At 39.7% G+C, this 26,559-nt stretch overlaps 1 protein-coding gene across 1 annotated transcript; it reads right to left on the bottom strand.

The window, feature by feature from the left end:
• Positions 1-770: 770 nt before the first annotated feature.
• On the bottom strand, positions 771-13,305 carry LOC132978721 (nucleolar protein 9). Its single transcript, XM_061043999.1, has 11 exons — positions 13,045-13,305; positions 11,847-12,083; positions 11,529-11,741; positions 9,848-9,955; positions 5,959-6,100; positions 5,675-5,867; positions 5,447-5,587; positions 5,142-5,261; positions 4,755-4,967; positions 1,039-1,144; positions 771-941 (listed from the first exon to the last, which is right to left on the bottom strand). The coding sequence occupies exons 1-11, from the start codon at positions 13,253-13,255 to the stop codon at positions 787-789; spliced, it is 1,839 nt and encodes a 612-aa protein (XP_060899982.1). The 5' UTR covers positions 13,256-13,305; the 3' UTR covers positions 771-786.
• Positions 13,306-26,559: the final 13,254 nt, after the last annotated feature.

Genomic DNA, 26,559 nt, shown 5'->3' with positions numbered 1-26,559 from the left:
GTCCAGTATGGAAAACGTTATGTTGTCTGTGTGTCTAACAGTCTATAGATGCTCTCTGACAGAGTGCCTTTACTGTCGCTCCCTCTATGAGAACACATGCTGTTCTGCAGCGTGGCGTCCTGTGGCTCATTCCTCTTAGCAACTGAGATGAATCTATCAAGAGAAGAGGCTTCCTTCCAGCTAATCAATATGTAGTCAATGTTCTCCTCTGTGACTAAGCTGATGTTTCCCTAACAAGCCTGCGACAAAGGGAACTCAATGCCGAAGCACAATTGCTGGTGTTTCTGAAATGAATGTACAACATTCAGGAAAACAAATGAATTGCTATGTCTGATTGTAATTCAACCACTTTACATATTGCAGATTTAAGTGTGTATACATTCATTCTTCAACAGAATTTTAAGCCTGAATATTATGAAGAAACACTTTTAGATGAGTGACAAACTTTAAAGAAATAAGATAGAGTCACTTTTTGGCATTCGGTTTGTTTTTCAGTTTTCCTTACGTGAAAATGTGAGATTTATGAGCTTCTGTTTCCCAACTGAAATGATCACCTGCACCATTGAGCAAAGAAATATCAGTGAATAAACGTTCCAACAACACCCTCTAGTGGTGATGTTGGTCCAAACATCAGAGTGTAAAAGTGCGAATACTCTATTTGCAGGGGTCTTTTTGAGGAGTGAAAATTAGCACATAATGAAGGAATTAACAATGGAACATTTTCTTCTTTTATTTTGAAACCAAATTATAAAAACATGAACAGCTTCTATAAATATGTTTTTTTTTTTATTCAAGAATGTCACTGAACAGCTTCCTCTTCTTGGACTCGCCGGTCTGGATTTCCTGCCAGTGAGCTCTCCTGTGGATGAAGTGGGAGAGGGCAAATTTGGCCCACACATGCCGGGCGAACTGGTCTGACCTCAGCTGGCTTTCACTCGACACTAGAAAGGAACAGTTTGAGGGAGGAGAGGAAAAGGTTGAAGCATGAGCAGCCATCACTTACAGTCAGGGTATTTGGAAAGTTGGGTGGCGTATTACCTAGTTCCTGTGCGATGTTGTGCCTGTGACTGACCGAGGCGCCGTTCCATATGGCCTCCAGCACCCGACTGCCCAACCTGGAGCACGCCATCTGAACGTACTGACCCTGAGGAAAGGGTGGTGATCCATGGAAAGAAAGTTTTAGTAATCAATAAGCCAGTAGGTGATTCTAAGATCAGTGATCAGTAAGTGATTATCAGATCGCCGGTCTGTCTTTGTGCTGTGCTGCAGGTACTCTGCAGGTACAATGAATTATTGTGGCCAACAAATGTATTTGGTTGTGACTCATCATTGGGAGGGAGGAAGGAGAGGGTCACTTTTGTGCTACGTCTGGTTTTAACAACCCTACCTAACGAGGACATGATAACAGAGAAGCATCACAGTGACATGATACTGATGTTCTTGAAAGAGAGAGTTTTGACATCTTAAAACTTGAGACACCACACACATCGTAAATGATATACTTGCTCTTGTACATCTACTTCCAACTGTTGTGATTTATGTCAAGAGTTTTCATTATTTATTTACTTTTAGTTTATAGTAAATACTTTATTAATCCCTGAGGGAAATTCTGATTTACACTATTATTGAGAGACATGCTTTTCACACAAAAAGGCCCGAATCACACACATACACAAACACGACCTGTGGACATGTATCAGTGGAGGGATGTCAGAGTGGGGCCGCTACACACTGTTACACACACACAGGGAGCTGTTTTGGGGGTTCAGTGCCTTTCTCTCCAGCTACCAGACCAACGTTCATATTTTTGGTCCGGACCGGGACTTGAACCAAGGACCCTCCGGTCCCCGACCATGGTCCCTATAGACTGAGCTACTGCCGCCCCATTATGTCACCAGTGTTTATTATTAAGCACTTTTGAGTTAGCTTTAAAGTAGACAGACGGATTACACAACGGAGAGTCTAAACACAGTGGGGACTTCAGCTGCTTTTTAAAATAAATCATGAGAATATTCACTTTGTTCTTTTTGCAGCATTGTTTTGTATTTTTTTTTTTTTAAATCACCCTGGAAGTTTGTTCAAAGCTGCTAAAAAAATGTAAGAATAATTTGGAAATGAAAGACAAAGAAGACGGATAGTGAAGAGATGCACAGAGCATCCTGTTGAGAAAAGTTCTATTCTTCTTTTATACGTCACTGTGATTCTGGACCGTTTCCTTCTCTTTGATCACAAAGACAGAAGTTCACGTGTGCTTTCAGCTCTCTAATATAATCAGACATTTTATTTCATCATCTCCTCGAGGCGCTCATGTCTACAGAGAGTTCCAGCAGCAGCGTTTGAAGCAGAGCTGCAGTCTGTGTCCTGACTGCAGACTTTACTGTGAAATGTGATCCCTCAAACTGAAACGACAGCATGACCTACAACTTGTAGGTCATGCTTGTCGTCATTTTTAAATTTTCTTTTGCCTTTATTAGATAGAATTGCTAAAGAGAGAGGGGGATGATATGTGCCAAAGTGTTGTTGATCAGGTAAAACCAGCAACCATTGCACCACGGCCTGTAGTCTCTGCTGCTGGAGTGCCTGCTCTACCAACTAAGCTACACTACACCCAAATTGCAGTTCCCCCCCCAACACATCCATTTAAGGACCAAGGCCAACAATGTGCTGTTTTTTTTGTCAATACGTTCCATCTTCCCCAGCCTGTATGTGGCAGCACCATCTGATTTGTTCCCACTAACCACAGTCCACACACACAAACATTTCAAAACTAGAATCACTGCCATGAGCCCGTCTGGTTTACATCAATTGATGTTTTCTGCAGAACAGTAAAGAAACTGTGGCTGGGCAAAGTGATTGACTAACAGTAAACAGCTACTTAAGAAGAACAGTAGCCTCACAACGAACACAAAAAGCAGCATTGGAAGTTCTACATTAAATCTGAGAGGTCGCACTCAAAGCCACCGCTGCAATCGCCGAAGTGCAAATAAACTGCATTTCCTCAATGTCCCATTTAGTCCCATATTAGCATGTCCATTTTTAGCCTCAACATCTTCTTGTTATTGTAGTATTGATTGGGAACCCCCTGGCAGCAGACTCTACATATTGTATCTTTAAGGACGGACTTGAATCGAAATCTCAGATTTTTTTTGCAGAATATGAAAACCGCAGCAGATGAAGAGTTACACAAGATGTAGAGTATTCGTATGTATCATTCTGATTAAAAAAATAAACCAATGTAAATAACATTTTCTCCAAGCATTCCTGAGATTTAAAGAGAAGTTCTTGAGAAAGGGCAGGATGCAAGGTCACAGTGACCTTGACCTTTGACCATCAAAATCAAATCAGTTCCCCTTTGGGTCCAAGGCGACATCTGTGCCAAACTTTAAAACATCCCCCCTGGGCCTTCCTGAGCTATTTCACTCACAAGACAGGGACTGGAACAACGGCCAGGAACGTATTTACATAGAACTAAATGATTTCACAGTGAATTGACTTTCACTTCACTTCATCATTTTTAATCCTATTATGCTTTTCTGTGAAATCGTGTCATATTTAAGCTCACGGGTTCTTGAGTTCCAGCCCTTCAAATGTTTTTTTTGACCTTTAAAAAACTAATTCGAATTAGTTCATGCTCAAGTCCAAGCGGACATTTGTGCCAAACACGAAGACAAGTCCCTCCAGGTCTTCCTGAGATATTGTGTTCACATAAGTGGGACAGACAGACAGACGACCCGTAAACATCTGGCCCTTGGACACGCCCGATGCCGGCACGGAGAAATAACAAGAGATATTCACTGACACAGCTGGTCTTTGTAGTTTTTCTAACACGGTGACCAATGTAATCTCTGAGGATTATTTTTATTTGTTTATTTGGTGAAAAATGATGCAGGATGTGAAACAGTTTTAACTCTGAATGAACTACAATACCCATGTTAGATAAGGAAGCTGACAAATAAACATTCACGTCCTGTACTGTATCTTCTTATTGGGAGAAGTAACCTCTTAAAATGTGAATCAGATACATTAATGTTAGATTTAAAACGTATAAACCTTTGACTGTAACCAGATACATGAAGCACACCCATTCAAACAACAGGCCTATTCAAACTTGGGCTCCCCGGGTCAGATAGGGCCCTTTTTATCTTTCCCCTAAGAGGCTGCTGAGATCAGTCTGTTGTGTCCGCAATAGGATGAATATAACTGAGTTAATGAACATGACTCAGTGTTTCCCCTACCATTATATTATATCCCCTACCCCCCAACGTATATCTATTTCATATATGTATTTTTTTTTCATTGTCTCGATCCATGATCAGTTAATAAATGTGTACTCTCCTCTTGATCCGCCCCTCCTGCTCCTCTTCATTGTCATACACACACACACAGTGCTGAAAAACACTCTTATTCTGTCCCTCCTACAAACGCACTGGTTGTTTTAGGAGGACTGTGCAGATGTTTTATAAGTGCAGCTGAGATTCAATTCAGTTACAGGCTAAAAGAGATGACTGCCTGCAGTACAAACAGATAACTGGATGAATAGTATGAATCAAACTTGGAATATGGTACAATCAGTGAAGGAGCTTTGTAGCCATTCACTGATAACATTGTTTTTCTGCCTGCTAAATGTATGAAACATAAAGCAGCTTTAACTAAACTGACATCCAATTGATGTCCGTTGTAGTATTTTAAAAGTGCATACAGGAAGAGCTGACATCTAAAGTGAAACATCGTCACAAAGCCCCCAGTGCTCGTACCTCCAGTCTCTTGAGGATCTTCCCTCTTCCCTTGTCGCTCGATGTGGTGATGAGCGCCTGCAGCACGTGGCTGCCTGACGGGTGAGAGGCCATGGTCAGGAGGTCAGCGGGGGTCAGGGTGCGCAGGCTGCTGAGGAGGAGCGATCGCTCTTTGAACCTGGCGAGGGCCTGGACGAGGAGGGAGCCGTGGTAACAGATGGAGGACAGCGGGACCTGGAGACCATCAAAACAGGACGGATATGTAACTCGCACAGTTATTCGACATGATTATAAATGCAGGCTGCAGTCAGTTTTCATCTCTTTGTTGTTTGTAATTAACTGAAATGTCAACACTACAATTCAAATCCAGCCTCAGATGCTCTGATTAGACTCCTCTGAGGTGTTTACCTCTGTCTGTGTGCCGCCCTCTGCTGTCTCAGAGTGGTAGTACACGTCATAGGTGAGCAGGGACATGAAGAGAGGGAGGCAGCTGACGTGTCGAGAGCCCGGCTCGGCACAGTGAAACGCCTGTGAGGAAACACATCAGCAGGGTTTCAATGAGCCACGCATCAAGCTGTATTATCTTTATTTTGTTGTCACACACTTGAAATTGTAGACATAAAGAGGGAGAATAAAAATAAATCAGGGTATTGTTCTATCAAGGATTCATGACCCAGGTTGACCACCAATAATAAACTCTCTTTGATACTTACACGGAGGAGGCTCTGCATCATGTCCTCCTGTTTCTCTTCACTCTCTGCGCAGCTCTGCGCCAGCTGCACGATCACACCCATGTGACCTGAAGCCAAGATGGCCTCCACGCCTTGGATCAGCTCATCAAACAACTTCAGGAACTGTAGAGGAAGTCAAACAGAGAAAATGCAGTCATGTACGACATGATGAAATCCTGCACCATGTGACATGCAGACACGATAACTAACCAGTTGGTATTTGGCCGAGGCCGTAGTCAGCCTCTGTACGGGGAAGTTGGCGATGGGATGGAGGGCCAAGTCTACCAGGTGACCCTGCAGGTGGTTCTTGTATAGATCTCGGAGAAGGGACTTGTGGGACAGCTGTATGATGGTTTCAATGAGACGACTGGAGGCCTGGTCCTTAAGAAAGACCAGGAGCGGACTAAAAAGAGAAAAATCACATTACATGAATTTACTTCACATGGCATACCTTTACAAAATAATCATGGAAGAAGAGATCAGTCATCTCTGACCTGACTCCCGGGGCGGCACTGCGACTCGTCAGGTACTCTGTGATGCGTTTGAGGAGCTGTTTGCAGAGTTTGGGTCGTTTTCTGTGACAAACAGTCAACATGGTCTGGAACACGGCACTGGCAGCAGCATCTGTCACACTTACTGGACAGGAAAGAGAAGCAGAGAGAGAGAGAGAGAGAGAGAGAGAGAGAGAGAGAGGAAAATGTTACTTTCTGCAATTCTAAGGAAGCCCTGCAGCAAAATAAAAGTTGGATTTACTGTCAGTGTATCAGCAAAAGCACAATGTGAGTTTCCTAGAGGTCTAATAAATGTCGAGAAAAGTTTTTATTTTAGAGCCAGACCAATAAATCTGTCTGGCTTCATATCTGCATTAAGCTTATATCAGACATAACGATATATATCAATACATGTCTGTATCCAAAGGTCCCACTTCTGTAGACTGGAGGTCATTTTGAGCATTTAGCTCATTGGTCCAGCAGGGGATACAGAGACAGGTCAATTTTTAAACTGTAAATGTCCCTCTGAGTATGTATGTACGTACATTGTTTTAAAAAATGAAGACAAAAATAAATAAAAATGTAAGTACCCGACCCGTATCAATATATTTGATTAATCTGCAGATGTTGTTATCAGTATGGATCTAGCTATGAATCAGAGATGTTATTGACAAAGAACAAAAAAGCTGAAAAAATAACCCCAAGTGAAGATCGTCCAGAAGTGTATCCATCTCAAATGGTGATCTTATACAGATACAAACAGTCAAGGCTTTGACTTCTGACGTCAAGTCGGGCACCTCATTCTTTGCTGAGTTTACAAGCTGCTGATCCGACTTGAGCAGGCGTCATTTATATTTTACAACTCGCAAACTCGTTTTTTTCCAATGTGTCCGACAACAAATTAACGCACCATAATTCCTTTTCTTGTACAATGTGACATCCTGCCCTCTCTGCCTGGATGTGGTTGGTTTAAGGTCCTGGCTCAGCAGCCAATAGGCAGAGTCAGGAAGGACATCAGTTAACCGTGGACACCTGAGTAAATGAGGCCTCGGCTTCTTAAAGTGGCTTCCACTCAGACATCTCTCCCTCCTCTCTCACTCTCAGGCCTCCACCTGCTGGTCAGGTTGTATCCTGCACTTCACTGATACAAAGATGATATCTTTCCTCCTCGTACTGTTACCTCTCATTGTAACTAAGTGAAGGCAGAAAACCTTTGTTTACTCTCATACCCACCACAGAGCACTTTGTCTTTGGGCACTTTGGGGGGGGGGGTACATCTTTACGTAAAAAAACAACATGGAAGGAGCGGACAAAGCAACAGAGACTGCTACACGACACATATCAATGCTACGTGTAGTTAGACAGAATCATATTATCAACCAAAGAGCGGAGAAGAACAGCCTGATGAACAACAAAGATTATTCAGCGGTTTAATCACGTGCATGGAGATCATAGCAGCCTTGTGCACACACTATGCACTTATTTTCTTTACAACAATGTTACTTTGATGCATCCAAACAGTCAGTAAATAGTATGTTGAGTTTCTAATGGTACGTGTGGTTCAATCTTTAGGGGTTGTTCGGGGCTCAACGGTAGTAGCACACTTTTTCCACAAGTGTGGAGCCGGTCTGGAGACATTACACAGCACAAGGGTCTGAGAGGTATTTTATCAGGATACTGTCCTCCTACTGGCTCCAATTACTCACTTCTATCAGACATTGAAATCAAACCAGTATCACTTATGTTAGCTTTTGAGTGCAAGTCTCGCAGCAGAGAAAAGACATGGACAGGAATTCTACACAAGCATTAGCAGAGCTAGTTGCACTAACCTGCAGAATTTAATTGTTGTAATATCATTAGCATAAAACGTTTTGTGAATCCGACCCTGAGTGCGGGCAGATAGCCGTGGTCAGAGAAGTACAACTCATGGTAGTCTGTGCTGCCTTATCCCGTTCTTTGTTCATCTGCCCCTCAGGCTTCTGCTATGTCCATGAAATAATGAGTTTCCTCTCGTCCCTGTGCAGCGCTCCGTTAAAAGCCACTTAGCTTTCTCTGCAGCGTGCATGCACTCATCCTCAGGTTATGTATCGACCATTTCATTTATTTTGATATCAAACTACAAGGTCGGATTTATCATATAAATAATAACCACAAACTTAATGACATTGGATTGAAAAAAAAACGAAAAAAACAATCTGCCCTTGAGCACTTCCTCTGGGACTCCCGTCAGAGTCCTCACATGCTTTTAGCATGCTTAAACGGTTTGCTGATTTCCGGGAGCAATGTCAGAGCCGTCAGCAGAGTAAAGGAAATAAAATGACAGCATGGCCAGAAGCTCTTTTTTCAGAAAAGGAAAATAAAGACAGAGAGAAGCTCTAACTCCACAGAAAGAGTTTAAACAATTATAAACTAAAGTCAAAGAACATTTAACTTCAAGCCTGTTACACGGTGTCTTTGACGAGTTTATGAAACTGTAAAGAGACAACCTTTATGATCACAATGTGTTCTGCACTTGTGTTAAAAAGACACTTGTGACAAACTAAATCATAGACAGATTATAGTTTAAGGGTTCCAGGACTGCTTTTTTCTCTACTAACACACTATTTACAAAAATCCTACAAGAAGCCTGGAGTACAAGACATCTTTCTTAAATTTGATTTGATATGACTACTTTTACTCAAACTAGAACACCACAGTCACCAAAGTCAGGATGTTTGCATTCACCTGCAGGTGTGTGGATCTAGAGATTAGAAACAGTATTACTGTGAAGTAGGGCTGGGAATCTTTGGGTGTGTCACGATTCAATTCGATTTCAATTCTTGGGGTCACGATTCGATTGAGAATCTAGTTTTGATTCAAAACGATTCTGGATTCATGATTCAAGGTCTAACTTTGAATTAGTACATACTTCTGGGTGAATTGACTGGCTGAATTTCTTCTTGCTCCATCTGGCATTCTACTGAGCGAAAGAGCTAGCATTAGCACTTGTGACTGACTGATGAGCCAAAAGAAATAAATCTATTTTTGGAAGTTATGAATCTATTTAACATCTCTTTTTTTTCCTCAATGGAACTGCACAGGTAATAGGTCACATTATAGGTCCTTATGTGAAATTTGAAATTATATTTACAAAACTGCCATTTTGACAAGAGTGTGTAGACTTTATATATCCACTGTATATCTACAGTTGGTTTGATCCAAAAGTCCAAAATAAATCCTTTGCTGTTGACTCTCTACCTGTCAGTTTAAGAGTAGCTTTTTACAACAGAACCTACAATCAGAAAGAAGAAAATTGTACTTCCTGTTTTGAATCAACAGTTATGTGTCACCGCTGTTCACTACTTCTTCACCTTCCATCTCTTTTAGAGAAATCAAACCGGTTTGTGTTCTGGACCTGAACACTCTGACATTTCTCCTCTACGATCCCCGCAGTAACTTGTGTCGGTGTGTCCTGACCATCAGACGCCCCTCTTTAAAATGTGAGTGCAGCTCTATTAAAGTAAAGGGCATGAGTGAGTGAGTGAGAGAGAGAGAGTGGGAGAGAGATGTTAAGAGGTGAATGTGAGAGAAAGGTTAGCAGGGAGGTTGTCAGTCTGGCAGTAGGCTGGCTAACATTTAACTTTCAAGGCCAGCCCGCCCCTGAGCGTGGACAATGAAGCAACCTTCAACGTTTCCACCTCCATCTCGCCCTTTACTACACATTATCAAGCACTACATGTCCCTTCAGATACCTAAAATTAAATTACGCTGAAGACAACACCCAGAAAGAGTTATGGATACTCTCCTAAGTTAGAAGAGGTAGTCAAAGACATCCCCCCATTATCCCAGCGTTATAAAACAACATGTAGTTCTATATGTTACATGTGTCTGGATCTAAGCAAACATGACTCACGGTTGACATTTTCCATCAGGGTCTCGGTGAGGTTCTTCAGCTCGTACCAAAAAGACGTGGGGATCTCAAAGTCTGTGAGCTGAGGAGCGACGTTTCGTTCTTTTGCACCTGGAAGAGAAGAGGGAGCGAGATGTGAGGGGAAGATGCTGCGTGAGCTGAAAGAGACAGGTGCATGTTTTTGTTCTGGAAACAAAAAGAGTGGTTAAGTGTCGGCTGCTCAACAACAGTCAACAGATGCAGCTGCAGCACGGAGAGTGACTCACAGCGCTAAGAGACCATTAAGTTATTTATTTCTCTACTGACGTGATACAAACATTTTGAGGTTTAGCATGACTTTTATGTTCGGTCACATTCTGACATTGCCTCTGATGTTCATCATGAGTCAACATCTATCCGGCATGTGATTACAAAAAATACAGAAAAGTATACAGAACATAGTGTAGTGGTTCAATTCTTTTTCAGATTTGTTTTTGGGCTTTTTGTGCTTTTATTGAAGAGACAGGACAGTGGAGTCTGAAATCAGGGGGAGGGAGGGAGGGAGGGAGAGAGAGAGAGAGAGAGAGAGAGAGAGAGAGAGAGAGAGAGGGTTGCGCGCGCACTAACCACTACACCACTGCACCACCAGCCCCCTGTAGTGCTTAACTTTAAGTATAAAAACTTCATTTACCACATCTTGAAGAATCCTAATGAACCAATTAATGGCTTTTCTGCATCATTTTCTCATGTTGATTCACTCATTTGTGATTTTTTTTTGTAAAGACATATATTTGTGCATTTGGCACCATATCACAAAAAGAAGTTAATTCATAGTGATTTTAAAAAATCTGGTGATTACTTCAGGGGTGCTAAAATGACATTTAGAGGTGCCTCAGTCAGCACCACTGAAAAGGGTCTTACATGACCGACACTTCACAGTAATACTGAGTTTCTAATCTCTATATCTACACACCTGCATGTGAAAGCCAACATCAGGACTTTTGGTGATTGTGGTTTTCTGGTTTATAGTAACAGTAGTTTTTGTCAAATTACATTTGAGAAATCATTTTTGAACACCAGGCTTCTTGCATGATTTTTTGTAAATGGTCTGTTGGGAGAGCAAAAGAGGGGCAACATAAAAGCGTGCAGTCCAAAGTGCGTCACAAAAGAACAGACAGGACAGAAAATAAACAGGAATAGACTATAACAGATAAATTCTTAAAAGACTAAACCAGGAAACACTGTAATCAAATAACACCTAGGGTTTAAAATTGGTACTGCAGTCCAGATTCAAAGCATTGGAGAGAGCTGTCTCCCCCCGCCCCCTTGCAAAATGGAAAGGGTCAAGTTAATTCAGCATGACTTTAAATGGTGCAAATATTTCCAATATAAAAATGATCTAGACGAGACATGACTCAAGTTGCAGCCCAAAAAACTAACATTTTGAATTAATTTTAAATTTCCCAAACCCCCTTATTACTGGAACTGTAGCACTGAAGTATTGTCTATTTAATCAAAGTCGGATGATTAATACTGTACAAATATTCAGAGTGACAAATGATTATTTTTAACATTTCTGAAGTTGCCCTCACTCTACTTTGGGAAGGTTGGAGGTTCAGTTGTCTTAACTTTGAGAGTAGAGCTCAGATTAAAAAATGAAAAGGACAGCGTTAGGTGAAACCATGAATCATTTGTGTGTGCGTACCAGGACGAGACTCGCTCCGTGGTGGTCCAAGGCAGCCGGCCAGCACGTGTAAAAGTGTGCGGACGACGTGTGAGCCGTGAACGTGTTTGATGAACTCTGGGCAGTTTTCCCTCACCACCTGGCTCACAGACAACACCTGGGCCTCTAACACAGCAGAACCCTCCTCCTCTTCTTCTTCTTCTGTGGTGGCAGATGGCTCCTTCTTTGACGACTCTGGAAATAAATCAACACAAAGTGGACACACATGAGCTGAGCTGCCACATGTTTTAAAATGTTATTTTTCTATCGATGTATAACTTCTGAAACATGTCACCTTACCCGTCCACCTGGACATCTGTCTGACTGCACTCTCCACCACGTGGCCGCCACACTTGTCGCAAGACACCTCTTTGAACTCAGACCCTGATTCACCACCCAGTTCAACCAGCAGCTCCCCCACCTGGTCGGGACTGGAGAGCGGGAGCAGCCGCTGCAGTGTGATGCTTCCTGTCTGGTCCTTAGCCACCAAGGCCGCTTTACCTTTAACTTCAGTGAGGACATTCTCCACAAAAATATCTATGAGAGAAGGTAAAGAGACAGAGCAAGAGATTCCACCGTTACAGAGTATACAGACAACGTTACTGTAGCAGGACTCAACAGAACCATGACGACTCTTTATGATAGTAGTTACTAACTGTAAGTTACTCATTTTCAGTAACGTGCCCAACACTGCTCATAACATTATACAGAGTAAGGTTAGTAAGAGACACTGTGTGAGTCTGTTTTAAAGTGAGCTGAAACAGTCGCTACAAGAAGTCGATGTATAGAAAATAAAGGATCATCTATTTTGATAATCATTATTCAGAGTGAAGTATTTCTTTGATCAAAATCAAAGCCACGTTGGGTTTTAACTGCAGACTGATTGGTTAAGGAGAGCTATTTGAAAGCTTCCACACTGAACCAAGAGAAATGTTTGATTTTTAAGGCAGAAAATAATCAGACAATAAATCAACACATGAAGGAGTTGTAAGCTGAAGCGATGGTTTGGATGTTTTTGGTAACATTGGAGATTCAATCCACTTAAAACAATATATAATACAACCTTTTTTCTGCCAAACAAGGTGGAGAAGTTTCTCAGAGGCTCAGGTCTGAAATCAGGCAGCTTTCCAAAAACGGTCTTTAAATACAGACTACAATATTTCTGAATGAGTGTAAAGTTAATACGTAAAGACAATCATTACTAATTTGTATACTAGGGAAATATTTCAGCCTGTATCAATAAAAGATTTTAGGTTTCACCTATTTGTTGTCTTACATCATGGACTTCTTTAATTTACAAACGAAAGAAAGAAAGTTAGATTTAAAGATTACATTTGGGGGACTAAACTGCTCTGGAATACATTCCTCTTTTAAAGAAAGGGCTGCAACCAATGATTGTATTGATAATTCAGGATTCCGCAGATCTCTGTGAACAGAAAGTTTAGGTGGCGTCATGTTTCATTCCTGTGCTCTCTCAGATCTCCAGAGCAGTTCTCACCTCTCTCCTCGTGATCCTCAAAGCCTTCACTGAGTCTCTCCCCGACTCGGCGGAAATATCCCACACTCATGGCGTCCAGGCGCTTCCTGCCACCGTCTCCCTGACCCTTATCTCCTTCGCCACCTTCCCGCCTCTTCCTCTGTCCTCCTTCTCCATCTTCACCGGGATGTCTCCTCTTCTGCGGCTTTCTCTCCTCTGGTTTAGCCAGCATAGCTCAGGAGAACCCAAGGCGGACGTGTTTATCTGAGACGCTCAGTTTGATCTTCAGGCTGAAGTGGGGAGCAGATGAGGGGAACACTTAGATCCAATGGTCTGCTTTACCTTCACCAGACAACATCAACACTGGTTTACACTCATGAGTTTGAGGTATAACAAGTTATATATCATAAGTGGTATAACTCCAAACTGCTCATTACATTTCAGTCTGTATTTAAAAAAAAAGAAATACACACGAACAACTTCTTAAAACTATGAAATCAATAGTAGTGGAGTAAAGAGTTTGAGAATTTGTAATATGTTAATCCTTTCGAAGCTGGGTCGATGATAAAGGGAGATTGTAATAAATAAATATATGTAAACAAAAGATATTCAACTGGAAGGTCCAATGAATGAAAGCCGAATTAACCTCTGGCGACAAATAATTCAGACTGTGTGAAAAAGGAAACAAACAAGTTCAGTTTGGCTGCCTGTAAACACGAACCAGATAAATGTATATATTTCTGAAGGGGGTTTTGTCTCTAATATTCAAAGTAGAAGAGAGATGCTAACTCCCTGCAAACTAACTCGTCGACATTTGACATAAACGAGAGGGCATTTAAACAAATGTCTACCGGGCTTTTAAATGAAACATTTCTCTTTATCCATAAGAAATATGAAGTGATACAAAACAACAATTACGGATGTTTAGAAAATGTTGTTTTACTCACGTGTGAAACGTGAAGGACCAGCGGTGTATCGTGTGACGCGTAGTGATGACGCAAAACTGGAGACTTCTGGTTTTCTTCTTCTTCTTCTTTTTTGTTGTTGTTTATTGACGTTTTGCGAACCAGCTTAGAGGCGCATTACCGCCTCCAACTGGACTGGAGTGTAAAACAGGAGCTAAGACCTGACTTCTGTTTGTGGGAGCCCAAAAAACCTTTTCTATCACTCACATTTATTTATCTGTTTTCTATGGAAGCCCATTTCCGCCAGTTAGAAAATAAAATATAATAGAAAATAATAAAGTCATAATTATGAGATTAATAAATAAATAATCGAAATAATGAATATGACTTTATTATCTCATAATTTCTTTTTATCTCATTATTATGACTTTATTTTTTATTTTTTTAACTGGCGGAAATGGGCTTCCATAGTTTTCTCCTGATCACGGACACATATTTAGCTGTTAATAATCAACCATTCCTCCGAAAATTTAAACTATATCCACAGTTACTAATATCTAGCCTAATACCTTTTACTAACAAATTTAACTAACAACTAACAAACCTAATTACATTTATTTTTCGGAATCAACATTGATAAAAAATTTCCCCTGCGAGATGATAACTAGAAGCTGGTCGGCATGTACAAAAATAAAAAAAAAATAGGCTACCACTAAACCAATACTTTGTTGAGTATTGATAATTAAGAGGTTTTTCAGCTATATAAAAACCATTTGTTGTGAAAAAAAATGTGATTTGATTACTAACCAGGAACATAAATGGGGAGAGCAGAAGAAAGCTAATAATAATACATTCTTCTCATTCCTATGCTGCTCCAAGTCCACTTATTGTCCGCTCCGTTAATAAACAATTGCCCGCTTGCCAAATTGAATCATTCAATCATTGTTTTATATTGTACATTAATCATATTGTCTACATTCGTTTGGTGCACATATATATTTTTGTAGCATCCAGCAGAGGGCAGTGTTGTTACTCTCCTGTTAAAAGTGTTTAACAAGGTTTCTTCTCTGTGGGTGGTAATGATCAGAGGTGTGGGGTTCAGCCCAGGCATGTGACTCAGTCAAAAAAAGATCTGCAACCAGACTTCAGCTCCAGTGACTCAGGACTTGATCTGAACTTTTGACATGCATGACTTTACCAAACACAAGACAGAGAAAAACCTCGGAGGGAGTTGGCCTTTTTCCATATGTAGGCATCCTCTAAAACGCAGCCCAGATTTTGATGAGCCTTTTCATTTATTAATTATTTAAGTTATATCACAATTATTATAGCACAAGTCAGGGCACAGAAAAAAAGATTATGGGATGTAATATGACTGTATAAAACATGTTTTACATTACAATATTTTTACAGCACAAAAATAATTTGGTCCAAATAAACCAAGTCCAAATACTTTCATTCCAGTCCGTATCTCTTCCTGGCTTTGATTGAACATAATGTTGTTGTTTTTCCTGCTCTATCTTGTAATAGCTGGGCAGTGCTCCTCATGTGTTTTCACTTCCTAAGGGGTTTTTGTTGTTGTTGAGGTTTGAGGCACATACTTTAAATTAAAACCAGCCTGAATACATCTTTAACACCAAACCAAAGAATCACGGTGAGTTTGGACAAATAAAAACATACTTCGTAAACAAATTATGTTTTCTGTGCTGAGGTACGTGACCATGAACTGCATTTCAGAGTAAGACTCTTGCGAAATAAAGGCACTACCATCCCTTCTGTGGCAACAATGACGGCATCATGCGTCTAAAGAAAAATGACATACCATGGTTACAGACCATGTGTGGGAAATAAAATGAATCAGAGATGAAATGGTGCCATTTCTGATTATGATGGAAACACAGCATATTTCGCAATACTTTCCAGAGAAAAAAAAACATGGAAAAGTTGAATGTGCAAAGAGTTCTTCAAATGAAGTGTATCAACATAGAGATAAATAATGATCTTAAATCTGCACTGAATGCAAAAAGGTAGATTCAAATAAAAAGGAGAGGATGTTTTCTTCAGATTTAAAAGCTTTTAGCCATTGCTTGAAGGAGTAACATTTCATTCTGCTGCTTGGTTGGTCCACCACTTGGCTCCAGATTACGATTTTTTTAAATCAATCAATCAAGCACCAGATCAAAATGTATCAGCCCACTACATATAGAGCAGGGCAGATTGTACTCTTTGTTATCTTATTAGAAGGAACCAGGCAGAAGCTTCAAGCATAACCCAGACGTCTGCTGTGAAAGTTATAGAGAGAGATGCTGATAGAAAGAATCAATGAGGATGAACTACGAAAATAACTGCAACTCTTCGTCTTCAGATATCCTTGTCCCTCTCATCACTTGTAATAGCCATGTTGACTTCTATACCAATCATATAGTGGAATCTGCAGAGCAACATTACAAAGTGCAGTACTTTGTTTTATTACTATACTTCAAATTCACATCATCTTAACCTGCTTAGCTCAGCTGGTAGAGCTCTTAATCTGACTTGTGTGTGTATATATTTAAAATCTGGTTGTTTGATCTGAAAAAAGTCAGTGTCTGGGCTGCCTTCACATTTTAAGTTGACTACATTTGAGATGATAAGTGGAGATAAAAAGTAATTTCATTCAAAACAAAACAAACGTTTCTCATCAAATGAACGTGTGCAGATAATCCTTCAGTTTACCTAAATTATATTCACAGTTAGTGAAGTTATAGTATGTAGCCCCTTTGTTTAACCATATCTTCTTTATATATTTATCTTTGGGTCACTTGTATTTTAGGGTCTTTCCTTTTCACTCACTAAATCATTTTCATGATTGGACAACTTTACATTAGTCTAAAATTTGACATAAACATAAATTACTGACTTAACACAACATTTACAACAAACTTCTAGTTAAACTGTCAATGAATCATAAATCACTGTAGCTAACCGTTTTTACGATGCAGGGTCGGGGGTTCAAGCCCTGCTTTGGGACGTTAGTTAGCTCAGTCTGTAGGAACTTGGGTTGGGAAGTGGATGGTCGCCAGTTCAAGTCCCAGTTTGAATCAAAGTCTTGAAATTGGTCTGTTGGAGTGCTGGAGAGGTGTCTGTTCACTTCTCAAGTAATGCTGAGCTTCCCTTGAGCAAGGCACCGAACCCCGTACTGCTCTGAGCCCCGCCTGTATGGAGCCACTTCACTCTGACATTTCTCCATTAATGCATGTCCATAGGTCATGTTTGTGCATGTGTGTATTTCACGTCTATATATTTTTGAATAGTTTGTCTCCTTGAGGATTAATAAAAGGAAATCATATTTCTAACCTCTGATTTTAGCTATTTGTATTTGGTAACAATTAACCGGTTTAGCATGCTAGATGCTAAACTAATGGGGTGATCGTGATATATATCAGATACCTGTTTAACATCAACATGTTAGCATTGACATTGGTAACTTTCCAGCCTGATTGGATCAGGTGTCTTACAAATAATAGCAGGCTCTTTGTTCCCAAGGGCTGAAATCTGCAGCTGAAATCACAGGAATGAAGCACAATGGGAGTTTAAACTGCAGTTTCAATAGTAAAAGAAAAAAGGTTTAGCCTCTGTGAAGGTATTACTGCCTAATTAAAGAAAAGTGCTGTGTCTTTTAATGTAAGGGTGTGGGTTTAAAGAGAATATCAGGGGTAGGCTTCAGGCTGTAGGTGAGTGATTTCAACATTAAGCTTAAAACTTTTGACCCAAGATTTGTAAGAAATCAGACACATATAGGATACTGTGAATCCTCCATATGTAGCTGGATGAAACACGATAGAAGAGCATGGACGAGGGAAAGAAAATGTTTGATGAACTTATCCAACATTCTGGCCACCTCTGGGTAAATAATTCAATATCAGTCAGAACAGAATGTATTATATGTTTGGAAAACACATCGCCTGCATTATTACCCAGAGCAGCGACCGACTCTTACATTCTCCAGATTTTTATGGGACGCCAGATCACGGGGTTTAAACAGAGAGGCAGAGCAACAGATAAATCATTTGTCCAGCAGCAGAGCTCCTGTCTGTTTGTGTTCATCTCCAGAGCAACTGCAACGCAATGAATCAGCCTCAGCACAGCAAACTGTGAATGAACACTGCAAATGCAATTGATTAGAACTTAGCGGGCACATACTCATACGCAGACACATTTCATCACGCCATTGTCAAACACAAACACGCCTACTGATGTCATATGCTGAATATTGTAATGAATCACACAAGGCAGGAGCAGCTGATGTAGGAATGAACATTTGTTTAGACATAATTAAGTTGGTTTGAATTCTTTATTCCACGGAAAGTGTTCTGTTACTTTTCTCATGCTTCTGCTTTGGCTCCATATGGAAATATGATTATTTCTCTTTGCTGAAAAGAAAGGGGTGAAAGGTCACATTGGTACCGTGATTAAAGCAATAATGTAAATGCTTTGACCTTAATCACTAACGTTGTAACAAACTCTGTTAAGTAGACCATGGACTGTAACTCTGATGTTAAAGGACCAGTTCATGATGTTGATAGATACACCTTCATATTTTTTTCAAGAGTAAGGTGAGAAGATCCCTCATTGGTGCATTTTAAATATCAACTGCTGTAATCTAAGTTTACGCTGCTCTATTTACCTCGGAACTCGGAACTGGGAATGAAGTCACACCCGAGTTAACTGCGTTCCTGTTGCAAGTCGGACAAGCAATATGGACGCCTCCAGGAGAACTTAGCTAAAACCAGACGGTAACGTGACAGTTTCTGACCAAAAATAACATGTAAACACCTCCACCGAGAGAACTTGCATGATACCATCGGTGTGATTGATTTAATTACTCAAAAAGACGACTAAGCTGTTAATAAACTCAACAGTTACAAACATCCCTGTCGATGCACGTAGCAGCCATATTGGATTTAAACTCAGGCTACTGTAGATTCTCAGAGTTTCAAAGTCGGAATTCCGACTTCAGGGGGCGTTCCTGATGACGTATCAGACCGGCAACTCGGAATTTACGACTTCAAATCAAATGGAACGCACCATTAACCTACAGCCTTTTCACTCATGCTGAGCTACATGTGTGAAAACAAACAGCATTTAAAGAGACACACACACCAAAACGGAGCGTTCTGAGAGAACTGGTTTATACAGGGTCACAAACCTCCTCTGGTGCTTGTTTCATGTTTTATTTTGACCAAAGCACAGCACAGATGTTTCATTTAGACCACATGGGACTGTTTGAAAAGGGGGAAAAGTGGGATAATATGTCCTCCCTAAGGACTTTAAGTTTCTCCTTTTTTTAACCACTACATTCTCTTTTTTAAAACCCACATTTTAGATCAGGGACTTGTGTTTGTTGTGGCTTTGTTTTCATTCACATTAGTCACCGGAAAAGTCAGAGTGACTCGGTTATTATTTAACAGAGACTTGTCAATACAGCACATACCAAAAATACTCTCACTGACATTTCTTGGCACAGGAACAATTCCACTATACTGTATGTTTGCAGAAGATTGGTTCCCCTATTTCGTCCACATACAATGAATAACTGCGATTGATTTCTTTTATTAAATTCTTTACTTGCTCTCAGGGAGACTTATAAAATAAAAAGGGCACATTTCTCTCCGATCACATCTCCCAAAGTCAGGAAGTTTCCTTTGGCCGGCCGCTGGCTGTTTGGTTTCCCACGAACAGCGAGAGAGCCAGGATCCAGTCCCATCTGTTATACTCAGATAGTTGGAGAACTTGAGTCACCTTTGTGTTTCCTCTCACGCCCACCGCTCTGCAGAAGCTGCAAACGTTGTCCGAGCCATTTATCATGTTGCTGTCAAGCCAGCAGCATCAACAATCAGATTGGGAAATGGGAAGCATTTTTCAAAATACAAATAGTCATGACACAAATGTAATGTATGGCTCCAAGCTACATCTTTTACAGAAAAAAACCCAACATGTTTACAACTAGTACCAGAAACAATTTATGATGGTATTTCTTTGGGTAATGTTATTTCTCATAGAAAACATTCTCTCAGAAAACATGTTCAAACATAAGCTCTTCTTATTGTTCAAGTTGTAAGAGGATCGATGGGTGCCCTGTGCACAGCTGTGCTACTCACGCAGCTAGAGCAGGAGCAGACAGCTTTCAAAATCCAGTGCACACCTTGATTGTTCAAAATGACTCAGAATGAAATATAATGCATATAAAACATTGGAGCTGACAATGTGTTTTGCATAGTGGCTTCCTGAGGTTCACGTAGCCACTATGCAAAACACAGTGTTAGCCCAAATGCTATATACAATATGCATTAAACCTTAAAGTCAATCTGAACAATCCTGGTGCACTGGATTTTGAAAGCTGCGTGTGTGTGTGTGTGTGTGTGTGTGTGTGTGTGTGTGTGTGTGTGTGTGTGTGTGTGTGTGTGTGTGTGTGTGTGTGTGTGTGTGTGTGTGTGTGTGTGACAAGCATACACAAAAACAAATCCTTGGACCTGGCACACTTAACCAAAATATACCTGTCATTAACACAATGGACTAGACCTATGATTTTGATGATTTTGATGATTTTGATGATTTTGATGATCTTATGACACTAAAAAAGGACAAATAAGAAAGAAGGCCTGCTGGGTCAACACAATAGCATTTAAGAAACTGAAAACTGTCACTGTAACAAATGTTCCTGTTAAATTACAGTAAACTGCTGGTAACTACATTGCCTGCATGATATTGTTGTTTTACAGTGTAGCCTACAGTGTAAGTTCATCTTCACACTAGTGTTGCTGGAGCAATCATTTCTAGCCTTTCACTTTTTATTAGAGGTGGGGAAAAAAATGTTTTATGTAAAAATCAAGATTCTTATATCCTGAGATTTTGAATCGATTCATAACTTCCAAAAATCGGTAGAATGCCAAATGGAGCAGCAAGGAATTCAGCCAGGCTGAATCTCGATGTCCTCCCTAAACCCTGAGCCCTTACTGACTTTATTGACGTTACCTGGAAAGTGATTGAGTGCATGAGGCTGCGAGGGCTCCAATGGTTAAATACAAATGGGACAGCACTTTGCAACTTCTCTGTAACAATGACTGCATGATTTCATGTAGTAGAAGCTTATTTTACGTTTTTTTACTTTACTCATTATAGGCCTATAAATAAATGTCTTTGTTGTGGGAAAAATAAATCTTATCTAATAAATATAACGGGATTAATATGCTCTCTGTCTCTCTTGTTTTTGTTTATAGACTTGCAAAGGAGTTCTGAATTAGCTGTAGTTTCCAAAGAAACTTTTTTAGTAGACTGTTAATAGAGCGTGGTTTCACCTTCCTGTTTTTTTACCGTCTCTACCTTTTTTCCGTTTTATGGCATTTGTTTACCTTTCAATTCTTGTGGGCTTCCCCAGGAAATCATATGTTTCACATCAAAATGCTATGGGTAATTCCCTCACGTTAAGTCTGCAGATATGCCCACTTAAGGACAGGGTGCATAAAGGGCAAGTAAAGTTGACATGACGATTTCACAGTGGGACAGCACTAAGCCCTCACAGACTTACCGGGAACGCCCGGCAAAGTCAGTGAGTGTGTGAGGGTAGACATCGAGATTCGGCCCCAGTCTCACAGATGACTGGAGTAGATCCTGAAGTATGTCCTAATTCAAAAATAGACTTCATGGATCCAGAACCATTTTAAATGGAAACTAGATTCTGAATCAGATCGTGAAACACCCAAAGATTCCGAGGCCTTCCCTTTCTGTTTCAGAGTGTACCAACATATTTATTAAATATACATGTATACCTGTAATCGACAAAACAGTTTACTAATGTAAAAAATACAATAGTACTGTGCTACTGTGCTTTATTACCATTAAAAAAAAACATGTTGCATTTCAAAATTAAATCCCACAGACATTACCTGCATAAAAATTACAAGACTTGTTCTTTCACCATAACACTTTTATGAAATGCCTTCAACATTAGGTAACACATTCAGTAAGAGACTAAATTTAAGTCACTACAACTTTTAAAGAATAAAAAAAATACATTTCTTGCAAGTTTTAAATCTGCATGTCCTATAGTCTATGTAACCAACACAACGTGTATACATCTGTCCTTATTGAACCCGGCCCTGAACTCATGTTAAATATACTGCAAAATAAAATAAACAAACCTGAAGCTGCACATTTTAGACAACTTGAGCTTATGACTTGTGACCTTAAAATGCCAACAGGAACATCTGGTTCTCACTCAAAGTCTTCAAATACCTCCATCTCCTGGTTGGCCTTTCTCTCCCTCGCAGGGCTGATTGCAAGTCAGTGCCTTCTATGATGTGCCAGAAAAAGCATATAAGACATAAAGTATTGTAAGTTTAAATAAATGTCACTTAACACACAAGCATTTAACTTGAAAAGTTCCATGAACAAATGATGGTAAAGGGCATATCTGTTGTGTATTTCTTACAAGTTTATCAGTGGAGAATCACACCTTACCTCTGATGTCTAACAAGATTACAATTTAACAAACATTGAATAAGGTTTACAAAGTTAATTCTACTCTTTTGTTGATTTGTCTGAGGAGAAATTAAATCTCTGCAGATGAAAATGTCATAAATCAGTAGGTTTCTGGCTATATGCTTCAGGAGAAGAAATAACACTGTGTCCACTCATCGGCTCAGAGAGTGCTAGCTAACATGAGCCTAACTGAAAATATTATTATTATTATTATTATCATATCTTCCCAGCAGCCTTGAGATGACAGAAAATGGTCTTCATTTCTTCCTCTTCGTCTTTCCTAATTCCTGTTTTAAGCTTTTAGTCGTCTTTAAGTTGATAGAGTGTGAGCTGAGGTGGAGGGACATGAGGTAACATGTTTCTGAACAGATACCATTATACCGTTTAATTTGACAGGTTTGATTTCTTAAAGGAGTAATTTTTACAGTAATCATGTGTATTTATGATGGACAGTATAGCCTTCATCACTTTTCAAAACTTCCCTGTATTCAATTTGTTATTGTAAATAACCGATTGTAGCACACAACAAAAAACTTTTTTGAGGAAAACCCTATTTCAAGATTTAAGATTCAACACACCCACCCACACACTCAGGTTTTCTTTTTCCATTCAACTCACTGCACCACCCGCCCGCCTCTCCAGCATGGGGTCCAGAGGCTTCAGCCGCTCTGCCCAACAAGACATCCATAATTTTGACTCTCCATTTTTAAATCTCATCTCAAAACACATCTTTTTAAACTGGCATATTCTGTCTGATCATCATCCATCCTGTCTCACAAATCCTCTACACAATGATTTCATACACTTTAAATTTGTCTTTTTAATGTTAATTTCATCGATGTATTGCTACTTTGTTGTTTTTATCTCGGCTTTCTAAGTCATTTTAATTTTTTTAAATTATTATTAATATCCCCTATTCATCTGTCAGGTTTCTAGCGACAACATAAGGTACAAACATGGATCATCATGGCTGGCTAAATCAGGCCGTTCCTCACTTTGCTCCAAACTGAAATGTTGTGGTGGTGGAACATCTGTAATAAAGAGATGATACAACATATTTGTCTTAATGTGTTTCATTAAAGCCTTTGCAAAGCGATCAGTGCAGTACAGAATGCAGAGTATAGTCTGGGGCTGACTGACGCAGAGTTCACTCTAGCTAAAGCATTTATAGCATGTGGTTAGACAACAGGGTTAAACAAAGTTCACAAGTGAAGGTGTTGTCTAAGAAAAACACAAACAAAAACCAACAAAAGCACATGTGTCACAGAGTGTGGTCAGAACATCCTGTTGTTCACTGGAACATCATATGCTGACTGAGCATAAAAAAAGAGATGCTGGGCAGAGATACGAACAGAGAACAACATGTCAAATGATATTTTCCCATTTCACTTCAAACCTATTGGTTAGATTGTCACCAACCAATGTTAGAGATGCATTGTCACTAGGGGGTGACACCTGCTGAGTTTTGGTGATGCTCTGAATTTTCCAGATGTACCAACCTTTAATTTAAGTTTTCAGTGTGATAATTATTAAACAGTTGGATGGATTATTTGAAATATTTCTAAAGATATTTGAAGTTCCATAGATAAATTGTATTTATGTTAATAGTCTTCTGATTTTCCTCCAGTGCCATGATCATGAAATTGAAATTTTAGGTTTGCCCATTATGTTAATGAACAAATACATGGGGGGGGGGGGGGGGGGGGCTATTTAAAACTGCCTTTGGCTGGCCTTTGTGTTTGGAAAGAATCAATCTTGCAACCCATTGGTGATCATCTGATGCTGATACAGCTTCTGTGAGTGATGGCCAATTTTTTGGACCTTATAGTAGAGCCAGCGTTTAGGAGTAAAGGACTTCCAAACAAGACTTCCATTTCTGAGCACAAAACGAGTAAACATTCAATTAAAATGGGGATTTTAAAGCAGAATCTGAGATTAGGTGGTAATGGGCAAATGTTGACATGCCAAAAACTGAAGCTCAATGAGATTAAACATTTTTATCGAGAATGTCATGGCCAAGACAAGCAGCAGAACAGATAACAAAGTTTCCAATAAACAATGCGCAGTCATATATACAGATATTACACAACATACATGACTATTATACATGAAGAAAAGTGTGAGTCTGTACTCTTCTGTCTGATATGTTAGACGATACAAAGCAGACCTATAAAAGATGTATAAATGAGAATCCAGACAAAGCAGACCATCCAACATGTACGTACAGACAATGATTAGTGAGCTAACATGATGCAACCGTGTGACGTCGACTTTCTGAGTGACTTGATTAGGACTAGTTGCCAAACCACACACAGTCAAAACACATCCAGTCATTCACTGGCTGCAGGCACTTTGAAATACTTGGAATCAGTGAGCGAAATCAGCTAGTATAAAAATGTCATCAGAGTGAGGTTTTACTCTGAGTAGCTGCTTTGGACTGAAATCAACACTATGCAATAGCATCCGTGTGCCCGGGCTATCTTCCAAACATCATACCTTCGATTTAAAGTCAGAGGTTTTAACTTTTGACTTGGCTGGATTGGATGAGGTTAGAATAGGTTTGCCAATGCACTGACGTTTTCTGTAACTTCACCAACAAAGGAGAACTGAAAGTGTGTGAAGGGAAGTCCTGTAATGTTTTTTCTACAGTGTGACTCCAAGTGTGAAGACATTGACATAAAGGGGTTTTTCTCAACCTTGAATAGTCACCAGAACTGTGGGTTGTTGTTGATTTTAGTGGTTATTACTACATATATCCCATCTGTATGAGGATTGACTACCCAGGGCTCTAAAGGAGAAAGGTGGCCTTGTTGGGCCTGAAATAATAGTTTTTGTTTGGATTTCTTTTTAAATCTCAAAGTTATAACTGTCATGTAAAGTTAGAATTAGCCAAATTAATGAACATGATTCTCAAGTCTTTCTGAACTCTTTAAATAAATAATAAAACAATTGTAAAAATCCTTTAAGATACTTTAAAAAATATTCAAACATCAAAAAGGTGCATGTATTACAATGTTTAAAGCAACTTTCCCATTCTCAAATAGTTTAAAAGTTGATTTAACAGCATGATAACTTTCAATAGGGAGGATGATATCTGTCCTATTTACAGAGCTCCCCTATCGCCTGTTTTCAGCACTATGTAACTTCAGCATGAGGGCACAGATTCTCTCACGAGAAGTGTGTGTATCAGTTAGCCCATGTCGTTACTGTTTGATAAAAGGCTGAGGCTAAGAGAGGATGGTGACATGAAGCTTAGAAGAAAAAAAACAGTGACCGAGCAAGAAGCCTGAGTAAATATAGGACATGCTTTTACACATTGGCAAGAGCTTCTTGAAATCTAGAAGTCTGATGCTTCGCTAGCTATGCAGATAGCCTACACTATGTGTGTTTTAGTACAGTGCAGTTGCACACAGAGACCTTTCACCGGGCTATTGCTTAATTTAAACGTCATTAGAGTTTTTTAGGGTGATTCACAGAGTTATAGATATTTGAAGTAGTCACACTATGAAATTAGAAACTTCGATACAATGCAAGTAAAAATCAAACTATATCGAGACCTGTTTTTGATACCACGGCAACAAAACTTCAAGTCTTATGTCTCAATCAAGTCTCAATATTTCTTATTACCAAAAATTGCAAACAACGTCCTGCACACTGTCTAAATGGCAGAAACGCATTGGCAATGTTTTGAAATGTTGCCAGCATATTTGTGCAGTTTAGACAGTGTGCACAACGTTTCTTGCAACTTTTAATGGGTTCAATTCTTCTCCTTTGCACCTTTATTTTGAAAATGAAGTAGATTAAGATTAGATTAAGCTTCATTTCTTTTAGATAGTGTCCATCATCAAATTAATAAGACCATATCCTTTCAAATTTGTGAGGAACATTTTGAACACTAGCCTTAGTTTAAAGCAGGATTGTGGTGGTGGTGGAGGGGCCAACTACCCTCATGGGTCCAAAAAAAATTATTTATTTTACACGATTTAAGTTGTTTGTTCCCAATCTAAATAATGAATGAATTATACATGTCATCGAGTTAAGGCGTCTGCTCTTATTGGAAGAACACATTCTCTCATAATAAAATCGTTTTAATCTCCTGCCATCCACTGTC

The sequence above is a fragment of the Labrus mixtus genome, chromosome 8 (genome assembly GCF_963584025.1).
Source record: "Labrus mixtus chromosome 8, fLabMix1.1, whole genome shotgun sequence".
Lineage (NCBI taxonomy): Eukaryota > Metazoa > Chordata > Actinopteri > Labriformes > Labridae > Labrus > Labrus mixtus.
Note: the sequence above shows the minus strand (reverse complement) of the source record. Positions and strands in the feature narration are given on the sequence as shown.

What these genes read in the sequence shown, in the direction of transcription:
- LOC132978721 (XM_061043999.1), bottom strand. Translation starts at nt 13,255, where the DNA reads ATGCTGGCTAAACCAGAGGAGAGAAAGCCGCAGAAGAGGAGACATCCC. An exon ending in CCTCGGCCAAATACCAACTG is followed by an intron (nt 5,588 to 5,674) that starts GTTAGTTATCGT and finishes CTTCCTCTACAG; the next exon opens with TTCCTGAAGTTGTTTGATGA. An exon ending in CAACATCGCACAGGAACTAG is followed by an intron (nt 942 to 1,038) that starts GTAATACGCCAC and finishes GTTCCTTTCTAG; the next exon opens with TGTCGAGTGAAAGCCAGCTG.